Raw genomic sequence first — 15,638 nt, 5'->3', positions numbered from 1 at the left:
GAGCTGGAAGCTTAACTGAAGCAGCATGCCTGGTCCCCAGAGTGCCTGGAATTGCTTTCCAGTGAATCTGGCCAATTAATAAACAATCCTGACAGAAGTGGAAGATAGCAGCCCTACAGGTTTCCAAGGAAAAAAAGGAAACAGGTATCCAAAGGGAAGTAAATGTTACTTTACTTTTTCTTACAACAGATTTTCAATCCTATATATAGCACACTGCTTTGCCCATAAAACCATAAGGCAGACCCGGGATCCCTAACTCACTGCCTTATTCTAGCTTTGGGATGACAGAACAGACATTCTGAGAAAATATTTGTTGAAACCTTTCGTCACTGGAGTCAATGTGCATTTTTTCCTGGGTTCCAGTCTGTCAGTATTTCAATTCAGTACTGGGCATTGATATTTACTTGAATAATTAATGGCTTTGAGATTTATTTTTATTTGGCTAAGTCACAGAGACAGCAGAGTCATCTCAGAATTTTTATTAATCATGTAACAGTCTTAGATTTTTCTTTAAGTAAATTTAATTATCTTTATTCACTGGCAAGCACAGGCAATGTGATGAAAACAGGCTTTTCTATTCATATAACACTGGATTGCTTCCCCTACTGGCAATTTTAATAGCCAGCAGTACAGTGGTGGTCACAGAGAGACATTTCAGACAGAGGCAGTGGAAGAACTATCTTTTCCCAAATACCATTATACAAGTGAGCAGAAAAGAATGATTCCTTTTACTTTGACAAAAGGCTATCAGAAAGATAAATGAAGCTTTCTTTTGAAGTCTCATTCTAGCAGGTTAAATATATTGTGGTAGCTCTTCAAAGGAACTTGTCTTCTGCTCAGTTTTGCCACCAGTTTTCTAAGCTCTCCCCCAAACCTTCCAAATCTCCCTGTTCTTATTTCTACTGTGCTCACTGCTTCTTGTTCCTCAAGTCAATACATCATTTCATAGTATTTCACTCAGCTCTTTCTAACTCTTTTGATAAGGAAAAGGATAATCCTTCCCTACAACAAAGGTAAAAGCAAGAATGATCTGGCATACCCAGCCACTAAAATACTCTGAGTAATGTCCTGGGTAAAAACTAGCACGGCCATCTGCAGTGTTCTCCCTCTACCTCCTGACCAATTCATCACCACCAACCTTCATACAGCTCTGTAAGACAAGATACCTTCTATCAAGAAGAAAATTACCTCTAGTCTCCATAAATTTTACTGCTGGCACACCTCCATTTAGCAGCAGCAAAGTATGTTATCCTGCCTACCTAACATGCTGTATAAAAACCTATTTTCTTTCTGGAAAGACTGACATTACTAATGTGCTATCAAATATTTTTGTGCTTTTTCTATGAGGCCAAAGAAACTCCAAGCTTTATTACTTCTGCCGTTCGTGTGTGTCTGAGACAAGCTTCCATCTTTTCTCCAGTGTTTTAATGCTAGTAAACATCCTTATTCTTCACTCCCTGCTGCAGCTTTTCCTTGCAGAAATAAAACAGGAGAGGATGGAAGAACTTCACCTCTATCCACAGACTTCTTTAAAACTGACCTTAACAGCTCTGAGAGTTGTTATGTTTGACATTGGGATGAAGGGGGCAGTGACATGCAGACATCAAGATTTTAAGGCACTTCTTCATTCTAATTTTTGTTTACACTTTCTGTTTCAAAATTTTATTTCCCTCTTCGATGTAACAGTCAGTTTTATTAGAAGGGGTGGCAGACATCTGCTGGATGAAAGCAGAAAACAATGCGAACTGCATCCGTCACTGCCTGACCCTTACTCCACTATTAAAGGAACCTGCTTCAGCAAAGTAGGAATTCACTTTTTTTTCCTAAACAGAGACATACGGATATAAAAGGGATTAGAAGACAGTTATTAAGTACATGCCTTCAAAAACTTTGGTCTACTAATTCAGTTGTTCATTGGCTGGGATTGAGTTTGAATTCAAATGATAAGTTTCTTTATTTTTCAAAGCTCATAGAACCACACAATTGTTTGGGTTGGAAGGGACCTCAAAGATCACCTGGTTTCAACCCACCTGACAGGGGCAGGGACACTTACCATTATACAGGTTGCTCAGAGCCCCATCCAGCCTGGCACCAAACACTTCCAAGGACGGAGCATTCACAGCTATTCCGGGCAACCTGTTCCAGTGCCTCACCACCCTCACACTAAAGAGTTTCTTTACATCCTACTTGGATGTAAATCTTTGGCAGACTAAGAGCTTGATGACTAGCACCATCAGGTGCCTTCCGGAAATTGCACTGCAATAATCAGGAAAGTCTTAGTTTCTTCTCTTATGTGATGACACCAGTGTTTCTTCACTAATCTCCCATAGGCTGGCAGCTCTGCTGCATCACACTGTTGCAAACTTTGTTGGCCATGAAGGGCAGTTAAAGGCAGACTAAAAGTCAAAAGCTGCATACTGAGTTATGTTTTAAGGAACTTCTGTTTTTAAAACTGTCAATTAAATACATTAAGAAAACATTTCTAATTACACACTTCTACCATGTCAGTTGCTAGTTTTTCAGCTGTTTATATAAGAGCTTTTATGAAATAGGCATATCATCTAGAGGTAAGGATTCCTGTATGTGTTTCATCATACTATTTTTTTGTGTGTTTGCTTTGGTTTCAAAGGAATCGAGGCCTCTGTGATCACACTGTGGGAATGCATAAGGATGCATGTGTCTCTTCTCCTTAGAAATTTGAAGTTATTATCTAACTGACCAAAGATACAAACTTATTACAAGTTTATTGAATATCAGCTACCAAGCAAAGGGGAAACTGAGGGGAAAACTGCACCACAAAAGCAACCTGTATTATATACAAAATCCTCAGAGAAGAGGATTAATTACTTTTAATAACATTAATGCTGGAAGAAGCTTCCATCAGATTTTACAACTTATCATGAAAAAAATCTAACAACAAAACTTAAACCCAAGGGAAAGTAGATTTTATTGGTTCCATGCTCCCACAATTAATTGTTAATGTGGAAGCGGAATAAGTTCCTTACTTTGTTATCCTTACTGAATAAATTCCTTCTCTGGGCATCAGTATCAGTAGTGCAAAGGACAGAAACAGCCACTGCTACTGACTGAAAAGGCATTTAGTATTAAATAACTTCTAAACAAGATAAGAAGAAAGACTAAACTAGAAGCTACAGTGACCATATATATTCTATACCAAGAATTATTTTATTTTTTTTCTTGCAAGATGCACCATATTCCATCGTGCATTTAAATTTTTACTGAAAACACAAGAATATTAACACAGTTGAGTTTTGGATTTTAATGTGGGAATTAGTCCAAGCAAATACACTAAGTTTTAAGGATCATGAATGTACTGAATGCAAAACTCCAGTGTGAACTATTGTGGAGTAGGATTTGTACAGGGCTTGCCTATTTCAGAAGTTCCTAAAAAACAGCAGAGCTCTTCTCAAAGTGAATCTAACAATTCATACCAGTAAGATGTTAACTCCCCCTATAAATCCATGGCCATAGGAATGTTTTTTCTAGTACCAGTCTAAGTTCAAAAATCAGATTTTCTTCCTGAGGTGTCTAACTAAGAATCTTACTACACTGAAGCTATCTCAAGTCCAAGATGTGCTGTTTTATTTACAAATCACTCTGAATCAGATACCTAGATTTTTGTTTACCTCTCTAAAAATCATGGAAATGTAAGTATGACAAGTCAAACCCCTGAGATGCTGCCTGCATGTAATTAAATCAGTGTGAGTTAGACAGGGTCAGCATCTGGCTGTTTGTAATTTAAAATGCTTTATGGGAGACAGAGGAATTAACAGACCATTTCTTCACACCGGATTTGCAAGCCTGCAACTAGCCAGCACGCCTAAATAACTCTTCCTGTTTCCCATCCCATTCATTACTGATTGTGAACAGACGTGGTAAGCATTTTTTGATTCAAAAATTTTTTACTAGAAATGCGTGGTTTGTCAAAAAAACATCTTTATTAATTGAAATTAGTTGTTTTTAATGAACTTCCAGTGAAACTCTGCAGAGGTAACACAGGAAAATGGCTTCCAGGGTTAACAAACAAAAGCACCTCCAAGTCCAAGGACATCTAGTTTTCCTGGATTGGAAGATCCTAAGCCACCCTTCCACACAACAGCATGGATGCAAAACAGCTGCTTGGAAGTTTTGCTTGTTTTGCTTCTCCCAGATTTCTCTTTTATAGAATATTTCAAAATTTCTACTTTTTCTTCTGGAATGGAATTTAGAAGCTTAAGAGGATGGGATGCAACAGAAATATTGTGCCAAGCCACCATACTTTTTCTAGTTTCAAGGTCAAGCACTGAATATTTGGTCTACTTCAGACTCTACAGATCTGATGAGTGCTCATCTTCTGCTAACACTTCTGAAGATTTTCCTCTCTTTTGCTGGCAACCTGCTGTTTGCAAACTAAGAAGTCAACAACAGAAGCATCCTCTCCAATACACTACAGTAAATGCAGTCAAGAGGGCCACCCCTCACTCCATCTGCTGACACAGCAGAGAGTCACTTGGCAGTAGTAATGCTGCCAGCACAGAGGCTGCATGTCCACCCAAAGGCAGGTCCATTTGTACCCAATCTGCCTCAACTGCCAGTTCAATTCAAACAGTCAAAAATGCTGCTCTGATCCAACTAGAGCTTGAAAATAATCACAAAGACCACAACCTTCCCTCATGCTTTTCTCTCCTCTATAAGCAGCACGTTTTCTGACTCTGAGCCTTGACTCCCTCCTGTCTTCCTTCCCAGCAGTTCTGCATGGGGTAGAGATAGCACTTCACTTTGATCCCTCCATAATCTCATTATGGACTGGCAATACCATCAGTACCTGGCTTTGGAATGTATTCCCTGGCCACATCTGTTTCAGATTTAAAGGTCGGTTATACAATCAGTGGGAAGGAAGAGAGATTTAACCCTGCAAGACAGTGACCTTCAAACCAATTGCAAAACAACCCTAATTCGGCTCATATCAAGCAACCAAGAAGGAAGAATCTGTTTTTAGAAAGGGAGAAACACATTGATAGTTAAAGAATGTAAATACATTGCATACTTCAGACTTTAAAGTCTTGCCATCTATTCATAATGGCACACACTTCAGTAACATAGATAACAAATTAACAGAAGACTTTTGAAAGAAAACAGGTTGAATTTTACTTACCTTAATTTTTGATTCAGTTCTCTGTCACTGTTGAGAAGAACCGTTTCCTCCGTCATTTCTTGTTCTGTTGCTACATTATTCCCAAGCCTCTGTTGAGAATTTGCTTCCCATGTACTATCACCACCAACTACCTGCAACTCTGATGTTCCTGCAATGCCCGAACTTATGTTCTCAGCAGTCAGGCCATCTGAAGGAGAACAGCCTTCATGTTCAAAAGATTTCTGAAGAGGAGTTTCGACCTGAAATTCTGTCCAAGTGTCAAGAATCAATTCCTGTGCTCCAACAGCTGCCAGTTCTTCACCAGGATGTCTGGACCCTGATTTTGGCATCTCTGTCTTGACAGAAATTTCTTCAGGTGATATGTCGCTTACTTCATTTTGGCCCAATATAATCCAACCCTCATCTTGCCCACAGCTTTCCTGTGATTTCCTTTCACCATCCAGCTTTTGAGGCACAATAGAAGAACTTTTCTCTTCTAAGTGAATAGTGTCCCGCCCAGTCCCACAAACAAGGTGATCTTTGCTTTCATTAGAAATGGAGATTGGCTGAAAGGTATCCAAGGAGCCTGGTGAAAAGCCTTCATGGGATTCTTGAAATACAAAATTAATTTCACTTCTTTCAAGGGTATCATTCGTTGCAGGTATACTTTCCTCCTCAGTAACAAGGATGTAATCCATCTCCAGTGAAGCTGGGAGCATCTGCATCCTCACATCTTCCTTACTCTCTGTGCTTTCCAGTTCAGGGCTCTTAGGGGAATTTCTCAGCTTTTTCTCCCTACAAAGTAGGGAGTCAGCTTCTAAAAGAACAGGCAAATAGAAACTCTTTTTAATTTTTGAATTACTGATTTAGTCACCATAACATCCTTTAATCAGCACTGTGAGGTAAAGCTCTTCTCAGTCTGCTATGCTCTGTTAATGTGTACTGGAATTTTATAACATCATCACCATCATCATTATTGTTAAAGGTTATACATTAACATGGCAATCATTCCCAAGGGACAAACGACTCAGTGTCCTATAAGCTAGGCCCTGTACAAACAACAGAAATTATGTTCCTACTTCACTGTTTAAAAGCTTTAGATCTGTCTGAGCGAATGACACTAGAGCTCTTTCCACAGTACACGTTTTGTACATTAGGGAGACACACAAACTCCACACTACACTCAAAGCCTCCTCATTAAGCAGTAATACTCCAGACACTTCCTCCTTTCTCCGTCCCATGCGTTTGCCCTGGAAAGCATATTTTCTTACCATCACATGATCTTCTATCTCCACCTGGTGGTGAGTTAGGATCAGTTGTTTCTGCTTCAGATTTTCCTGTCAAAAAATCAGAATCTGGTCGAGTTACTTCAGACATGGAGAGCGATGGTACTGAGGTGAGATTTTCCTGAAGGCACTCTGTGGATGTTTCAGACACCTTATCTTCGGTCATTAGGATGCCTTCTGCACCTTTTGGAGGAGCTGGCAGTGGTAGCCGTTTTCCCAAAGAAATGCTGTCATAAAATGGCTGCTGTAACAAGAGCTCACTGTTTGCATACTCTCTGCTGCCAGAGAGTTCAGCATCAAAAGATGCAGAGGATGGTGGAGTACACACCGCTGGTGATTGGTCACTGGGTATTTCCTTAAACACAGGAACATCATGTTCAATTACAGCTTCATATTCTTTTGTTGTGTCATCGAACAGTTGATTATTTGAATCAGATTCATCGCCTTCACTACCATCAGGTAGGAAGGACTTGGGAAAGTTTTTTTTACTGCCTAGTAGTGCCACTACGTTCATTCCACCACATGTGCCTGCCAGGACATTAGTCACTGATGTGTTCTTGATACTATGTTCTATCCCTGTGTCAGATTCATCCACACATTCTTCTGACCTATCTAGCTCATCACCAGTTACTGCTGGGTGGTCAGTATCAGAATATTTTACAACTTCACCCAAGGCACTAATTTTTTTTAAGCTTTGTTCTGCCCTATCAGGTTGATTGAAATCCATGGGAAGCAAATGCATTTGGGAGGTCGCTATTTGAGCTGTATCAGTTGGTGTTCCTTGATGGCTTGCATGAGTGAAACTTTCATGGAACATGTCTTTCAGATCTAAGTATGGTACTTTTACAACTTCACTGGCAATTTCAGCTGACTCAGCAGGGTCAGAAATCAGCTTATTTTCTAGACTGTCTTCTTCTGGAATTGCAAATTCAGGAGGCTCCTGAGGGTTAGAAGAGGTAAACTGATAGAAATCGTTGGTCTTTACTGGTTCATAGTCCTGGGGATGACCATTTTCAGAGTGCGTCTCCACCTTCTGCATTACTAACTGATACTCTGAATCAAAATCTGCCTCTTTACTCATATTTGACCTCAAGTGAATTGGCTGACTGTCTTTGTCTTCAGGCTCCACTGCAATCTGAGAAGATGGGATAGAGGCATGCTTAGCTCCATATTCCTGGCACACAACAGGACTGCTTGATGACTCTGAACCATTGCCTTGGTCACAGTGATTTAAAATATCAGGATTTTCACCATCTGATTTCATCAAAGGGACAATCTGCTCAGCATTAGTCCACAGGTCAGGTTCCACTGAAAACTGCTGATTACTTTCTTGTGTATTATCCTGTAAAATATCTGGGATAAGCACAGTTTGGGGAACTAATATATTCCACTCTGGACTTGACTTTTCTGTCATTTCAAAAGATAAGTCTTCTACAGTGAAAGTGCCTGGCATGGAGTTGTGCACTTCTAATATTTCACAGGTGTCCTCCTGTTGTCCTTGAGGAATGAGACTTGCATTTCCCTCACTGTCTTTTGGTAGATCCAGTACACTGATTGCTTGAACTGATGTATTTGGTACAGTTCGTTCCTCATCTGAGAAAGAATTCTGTGGAGTCAGTTGATTTTCCTCATCTGTAGAAAACAACTGCTCTATCAACTCCTTTTCTTCTTTATCCAGTGTGAAAGAATCAAATTGTTGGAACTGTGAAGTGTCTTTATTTATCTGACCATCAGGACTATTGATAGAATGTAGCAGTCTTTCATTTTCTTTTTCATCAGAGTACAGGAGGGCAGGCTGATTTTCATCATTACCTGTGAAATGTGCTTCTGTTAGTTCTTCATCTTGTGAAGGGGAATCACAGGAGTCCTCTTTACTGTTTCCTAACTGGTTTGTTACAAAGTGACTTGAAAAAGAATACTGATCTTCCAACTGCTTTTCTTCACAAGGTTGTGAACTCCACCACTCTGAACGGTTATCTGGAAAATCAGGTGTTCCTACTGTGGACTTTGGATTAGTTCTTAAATCAGCTTCCAGTGACATATTCCACCTATCTACAGCTTTTGAAGAATGCTCTTCTTTATCACCAGCAGCAGAAGTCAATGTAGGATCTTTGTTCATTTGATACGAATATAAGTCTTCCCCAGTATCTGTTTTTTCATTGAAAATACTCACCCGAGTTCTTTCCTCAGGTGTTTTACTGTGCCCTGTAGTAGATTCAGGAGTCTTACTATGGTCAATAAAGTCAGTAGTCATACCCTCCTGCAATACCTTCCTGGCTTCAATTGTTTCAGAATTTTCATTGAAGATTCCTATCAAGACCTTCTCTCCCACCCTAGTTTTTGCACCTAAATTGTCTTCATTAGCTTCAGGACTTGTTGCATTGGACTGAACATAATCCTCTCCCTTTTCAGATGCTTTGTGCTGTTTGTTTTCACACATTGAATCTTCATTAATCACTTCTGGATGTGCCTCTGAATTCTCTGAATCTTCATTTATGTCAGGACTTGATAAAGAAGATACAGTATCGTCATCTACATGGGCATTCCAAAAATCTAAGCTTTTAGGAACTTTGTTCTCTTTGCCACTTATTTCAAATTCTTCTTTGTATTCTTTCCCAAATTCCTTCTTTTTACAAGAATCTTCAAGATTTTTATTATTTTTAATCTCCCACATATCCCTGCTTCTTTCATGATGACTAGCAGCTGGAAGATCTCCCCACACATTCACAGATGCATCGCTTAAATCAGGACTTGTTCCACTTGAGTGTGTATAATCATTTATTGAATTACTCCACACATTATCTTCTTCCAAATAGCTTTTGATCTGTATATCTTTTGAAAGGCTGCTTGTGGTATTTGCTATTTCAAGGATTTCGCTTGCCTCAGGACTTGTTCCAGGAGACTGCAAATCTTCACATGGCTGTGAATCCCAAGCAGTTTGCGGAAACCTGTCATTAAGCACTGCAAATGGCTCTTCATAAAGATTATTAGCAGGTTCTAAATTTTCAGAGTTTTCATTTCTCCCAGAACCTATTTCAAATGAAAATGAACTTTCCACCACAGACGTATGTGTAGTATCAGGAACACTAACAAATCCAGAAAGACTATTCTTAAACTCATCTGTGAAAGAATTTTCATTGGTCCTCATCAGTTCAGAGCTATTTTTAAAAGACACTAACTCAGAATTACAAATGTCTGGATGGTTAGAAGTCACTTCATGTAAGCATTCTTGCCCTTCTCCCAGTGGTTCTTGTGGTTTATCCATCAAAGGAATTGATGTGGCTTGGCCACAACCATTCTTTCCAGAGTCATTCCAGACACCTGAGCTGCCAGGCATTTTAGAAGAATTATTTTCAGGATTATCACTACCCTTGTCAGAACTTTCAGAAATACTTTCCGTCTTTGGACTTGTCACATCCTCCATCACTGTAGCCTCTTCTTCAGCTCCCTCAGAAAGCAGCTGTGACATTTCATTGTAATTGTAATTTTGTGGTAAGGGGTGATCAAAAAACTTGTAATTTCTGCCTCCTGCAGAAATACTTGAAGATTCTAAACTATTCTGCAACATGTCTTTTCTATCTTCCTGACTAACTGGATTGCTTTGATTAGAAAATGACTCATTCTCTGTAATTAACGTTTCCAAACTAACACTATTTCTCATTTTTTCTGGGGAGGTGGCAACTTCAGTTGTTGACTCGTTTTCTTCCAAATCTGTTTTACCTGAAGGTTCATTGTCCTCTTGCACTGGTTTATTACAAACGTCATTAATCATCTGCTGTCCACTTGTCTCATGTGTTCTCTTACATTCTTCTCCTTCCTTAGAGATGACAATGGCATTATTCCAGCCTTCCTCATTACCCTGCCCACTCTGTAAATCCCATGAGTTCAGCTGCAGCACTGAATCCTGACTATCCAGCTCTTCATCCATACCAGCAGTGTTTTGTGCTGCATTCTTACTAAGTATCTCACTCCCTAAGTCACATATTTTAAGATTCAAGCCATTCTCAGTTTCTGAAGTTGGCATAGAGGTGTTTGTGTCTTCTACAAGAACACTGCCCACTGTTTCTGCATTGTCAGCTGCTGTCTGTCTAGTATTTAATTCATTCTGTGAGGGTGATAAATCATTCACTGTTTGATTATATGCCAGTGTCACTCTTCTGTTTTCAGATACAGGAAAATTATTTTCACTAGTACATGATTCAGTTGAAAAACATAGATCATTTGTTTGTTCTGAATTAAGAAACGGTTTAGCAGAGGCAGAAAGAACTGGAACTTCAGAATTTCTTTCTTGTAACTGGGTGATGTTGTTTAGTGGAGTGTTCCAGATATCTGTATTTCTAGTATTTGAAAAAGGCATATTGTTAGGAGATAATGGTTCCTCACTTGATTTCTCAAGCACTTTTGACTCAGCCAAATCTTTGTTAATGAATTTACCAGTAACTGTTTCTTCATCAAAACCCTTGTCCTCATTTTCTCTTTCATCTTCCACATAGGTAGGTGATATATATGAATCAGATGTTGAATAATTGGTGTCTGGTGGAGAAATAACTAAATCTTCTGTTACATTTGAGGAACTAAGATCTGAGTTTTTGTATAAGAAGGTATCCTCCCATGGCACCACTACTTCTGTTACTTCTTTTCTGATGTTTTTATCATACGTATTCCAGGTGTCTATATTTTTAAATGGTTTTGGTCTATGTTTAGGATCACCAAACACAGCTTTTTCCCCTGTGTTCAGCTTGGAATTATTTTGCATATTGTTGAAAACAAAATTTATGTTTTCAGATTTTCCATGGTCTTCTATTGAATAACAACTTCCTTTATCCCACACTTCTGGATTTTCAGTCTCATTGTCCACTATGATATCTGAAGAATCTGATAAAACAGTTTTTGATATGGCCCATTCCTCAGGAATATTCACTGATTTTAATTCTCTCTCTAGTTCGGGCATGTTCCACACATTTTCTGAGGATCTATCAGCATTTCCTTCATCAAACTCAGTCCAGATTTTGTAAGAGTCTCCAGCTAGCTGACTACCTTTTCCTTCGCCACTACACCATGCATCTGACATCACAGGTGTTGGCTGGCTGACCTTCCACAGGTCTGTAAAGCTCTCTGCTTCTTGCTTTGTCTCGTCTAAAGAAGCAGCTTCCAAACAAGACTGTTCACTGTTTTTCTCTTGATTCCCATGGTTCCAACTATCTTGTTTAAACTGATTATCCCACAGACCTGCTTTCATATATTCCATTTGCTTTGGCTGTTTTTGGAGGAACACAGAATCTGAGGCTCTTCTATCAGTATGTTCTTGTAGCAAGGGACTTTCCTTAGAATCTTTCCATAAGACAGGACTCTGAAATACAGATTCCTGCTCACTTGAACTCCATGCATCAGCATTTCTGGAATCTAAGTCAAAGCCATCCCACCAGCTCCCATATCTAACACGAGACTGAGAGTAATTTGTGCCATCTATTTCATTAATTTTTTTTATGACATCTTGTGAGAAAATTAAAGGCTGCCCATTATCTAATGGTGAAGTATCTACAAGACTATTCATAGGAGTTGGTGGAATTCTTGAATCAGCAGATTTCAACATTTCTGGTGAAGAAGAATCACCTTCAACTAAATCAATCAAACTGGAAGTTTTCTCACAAATTTCTCCTGGATTCTCATCAAATTCAGCCAGGTTGTCTTCCTCAATTTTTGTCATAAGGAAGTCAGTTGAATAATTTGCTGTATCATTATCTAACAGGTTTGCCTCCTCAAGTTCTTTCTTCAGAGTGAGTTGATGCCCTTCTGATGAGTCACTATTGAGAAAATAGTCATCTGCTGGGGAACAATCAACAGAACGAGAAGATGACTCAGATGGAGCTGTAACCATGGGTGCTAGATCAAAATTGAAAAGATCGAAGTTATCACTATTGTTTCCTGACTGAGACTTTTGTTCTTCAGCTATTGCTCCTTCAGGAATAGGGCTATAGGAATCAAAGCCAGGCAGAAGACTGTGATGCGAAGCACCACCTTCTGCAACAGGGCTATCATCACTAAGAAAAACAGAACTCTCCTTGGAAGACCGGCTGCTTCTAATGGTAGCCAAGCCACTGTCTGGACTCACAAGGTCTACATTAACATCAATGTGGGCTTGCATAGACCCATTTAGATCTTGAGGATTTTCTGTAAAATTGGCAGAACTGGGCTGTGGTTCTACATCAGAACCGTACAACTCCATAATACCAGAAGATCCTTGTGAAAGTGGAGCACTTCCAGCAACAGCTTCAGTAGAAGAAGTTCTACTGTTTGATACCATTTCTGGTTGCCTTCTATTTATAACTTCCTTAATTAGGAGAAAAATTTGATCACAGGTCACCAAAGAATTTTCTTGATGATAAATAAGAACTTGGTCACATTCACATTCTAGAGGATCCAGCTCCAAACAAGGATTCTGACATTCTTCTAATTCACAGCAGATCTGTTGAAAAACAGGATATTTCAGAAGTCACTGCAGTCATGGGCATAAAGGCACTTCATCATGTAATAAATACAGCCATACCTGTCTCTTCCTATTAACCTATTGCTTGGCCATTTCACTGTAGCATCCTTATTATGATCCCCAAATAGATGATGTATTACAACAGAAGACCAAGACAACATATTTGTTATATGATTGGTAAGAAATTATACCGTTTGACTTTTCACTTCACTTGTTATTAATAACAGAAAATCCAAATAAATGTGTGGTTGTTCCCTTAAGAAATGTGAGTAAAATTTATGTAGTACTTTAGGAATGTATTTCTAGAAAGGGATTATTATATTAGTAAAGTAAATGCATTTTATTGAAAACAATGGAGTTACTTAGCCACCTGTCCCTAAAATCATAAGTTTTCAAGACTGAGAAAAAGGTTCAAAAATTTGCCACTGAAATAGTCTCTTCCATCTGGGGATAAATATAGTTTAAAAAGATGAAAAGCACCTAGCTCTGGAAAAATGTTCACAATTGTAATAATTTTTTTCTTTCAGAGCTTGAATTCTTTAGGAATAACATATACATGTATGAGTTCTGGTCATTACCATTTACAAGGTGTCCGCTTATCACTCATTGCCGAAGACACATTTGTGTAAACCACAATACAAACCCAAGCCAAAACAAGGGGGGGAAAAACCAAAACAACATTTTAACTGAACTGAAAAATTTTGCCTCTTTCGGTATTTCTCATAATCTTTTTCTATTAGCTTGGTCTGAAGCAATACCAAATACCATAATCTTTCATTCAGTATCATATAAATAATTCAGCCATTTCAAATAGTTGGTCAGTTGCTGGTCAACTGTTGCTACATTTTTACCTCACTTAATTAATCAACACCTTGATATAGACTACTTAAAAAAACCCCAACATCTTTTTTCAGAAAAAACATCTGATTCTTTTTCCAGGTACTTACTTGATTGCCTAGCTCTACATTTTCTGAGTATACTGCTATTTGTTGTTTTGTTTGCTTCTCATCTGACAAGCAGTTGGCCAGAATGACAAGTACATCAAACCCATATTTATCTACGAATGCTTTCAGATCACCAATGAGACTCCTGTGCAATATGCAGTCCTGAAAAATATTAAGAAATTAAAAGAAATGTCAGCAACTTCTCTTGTTCTTTTCATCCAAATCTGCCGTAAAAGTAGCTGTAAATATTAAAAAGCATCAGCAGCTCTAATGAGCAAGAGAATTCCATTTCACTTGTCAAAACAGCTATGTGCCTAATAAAATCAAGAGCCAGCCACAGCATAGTAATGGAAGAACACTAAAATACTAAATGCAGGTTTTGCCTTCTTGAATCTGCTGGCGAAACATAATTCTTACATGTTCCTGCCACCTACTTTTGCAACATTGCTTAAAAGTACTCCAAGCTCTAGGCCAGTGTATCCCCATGACAAAGAAATTGGGCAAAGGGGGTAGGAGACCAGCATGGATGAGCATGGAACTCCTAGCAAATCTCAAACACAAGAGAAATGTGTGTCATGCGGAAGAAGGGACAGACCACATAGGAGGATGTCTTGGGGTGACTTTACGATGTGTATTCCCTAAACGATCACAGCCAGCACCCTCCCCCCTCCCCCCCCCGGAATCACAGCATCTCAGGATGCACACCCAAGCTGTGCTAAACCATGATAGAGGACTATAGGAACATCATCAGAGTTGAAAGGATACAATGAGGAAGGCCAAGGCCTACTTGGAATTGAGTCCGCCAAGGGTTATCAAGGACAACAAGAAAGGCTTCTACAAGTTTATCAGCAGCAAAAGAAAGATTAGGGAAAATGCAGGGCCACTGCTCAATCAGATGGGTGTTCTGGTGATGGAAGACATAGAGAAGGCAAAATTACTGAATGCCTTCTTTGCCTGTCTTTACTGCTGAGACTGCCCTCAGAAGTCCCAGATCTCAGAGGTATGAGAGAAAGACTGGAGAAAGGAAGGCTTCCCCTTGGCTGTTGAGGTCTGCGTTAGAGATCAGCTGGGCTTAAAACCATAAATCCATGGGCTCTGATGGGATGTACCAAAGGGTGCTGAGAGAGCTGGCGGATGTTGTTGCTCTGCTGCTCTCCATCATCTTTGAAAAATCATGGAGAAGTGCCTGATGACTCAACAAAGGCCAGTGTCATTCCAATCTTCAAAAACAGTAAGGAGACTTGGGAAACTACCAGCCAGCCAGCCTCACCTCAGTTCCTGGAAAGGTGATGTAATAGATCATTCTGGAGATCATCAAAAAGTTGAAGACAAGAAGGTCATCAGGAGCACAGGAGTAGTCAGGATGGATTCACTGAAGGCAAATCATGTAGGACCAATCTGAGAGACTTCTGTGATGGCAGGATGGGTCGATGAGGGAAAAGCAGTGGATGGTGCATATCTTGAGTTCAGCAAGGCTTTTGACAGTGTCTCCCATAACATCCTTGCAGGTAAGCTCAGGAGATGTGGGTTAGATGAATGGACAGTGAGGTGAATCAAGAACTGGCTGAATGGCAGAACCCAGAGGGTTGTCATCAGTGGAACAGAGTCCAGCTGGAGGCCTGAACACCAGTCTGTGGTATTCTCCAGGGATCAATACTGGGACCAATCTTATTCAACTTGTTTATCAAACACCTGGAGGAAGGGATCAATTGCACCCTCAGCAAGTTTGCTGGTGACACTAAACTGGGGGGAGTGGCTGACCCCCCCGAAGGCTCCGCTGCCCTTCT

General features: G+C 39.6%; 1 protein-coding gene across 8 annotated transcripts in view; it reads right to left on the bottom strand.

Moving 5' to 3' along the window:
* Positions 1 to 15,638, bottom strand: part of PRUNE2 (prune homolog 2) — a 113,860-nt gene that overhangs the window by 42,951 nt on the left and 55,271 nt on the right. For all 8 annotated transcript variants that reach the window (XR_001862367.1, XM_017735477.1, XM_017735480.1 and 5 more), the window contains exons 5-7: positions 13,855 to 14,013; positions 6,406 to 12,886; positions 5,156 to 5,951 (exon numbers count right to left, since the gene is read on the bottom strand). Coding sequence is in view for 7 of the 8 variants with exons in the window: in XM_017735477.1 (XP_017590966.1) it covers positions 5,156 to 5,951; positions 6,406 to 12,886; positions 13,855 to 14,013 (7,436 nt within the window). In the remaining variant the exon portion in view is untranslated. The remainder of the gene's footprint in view (positions 1 to 5,155; positions 5,952 to 6,405; positions 12,887 to 13,854; positions 14,014 to 15,638) is intronic.

The sequence above is a fragment of the Corvus brachyrhynchos genome, unplaced genomic scaffold (genome assembly GCF_000691975.1).
Source record: "Corvus brachyrhynchos isolate BGI_N302 unplaced genomic scaffold, ASM69197v1 scaffold325, whole genome shotgun sequence".
Taxonomy (NCBI): domain Eukaryota; kingdom Metazoa; phylum Chordata; class Aves; order Passeriformes; family Corvidae; genus Corvus; species Corvus brachyrhynchos.
This window is presented reverse-complemented; position numbering and strand designations above follow the sequence as displayed.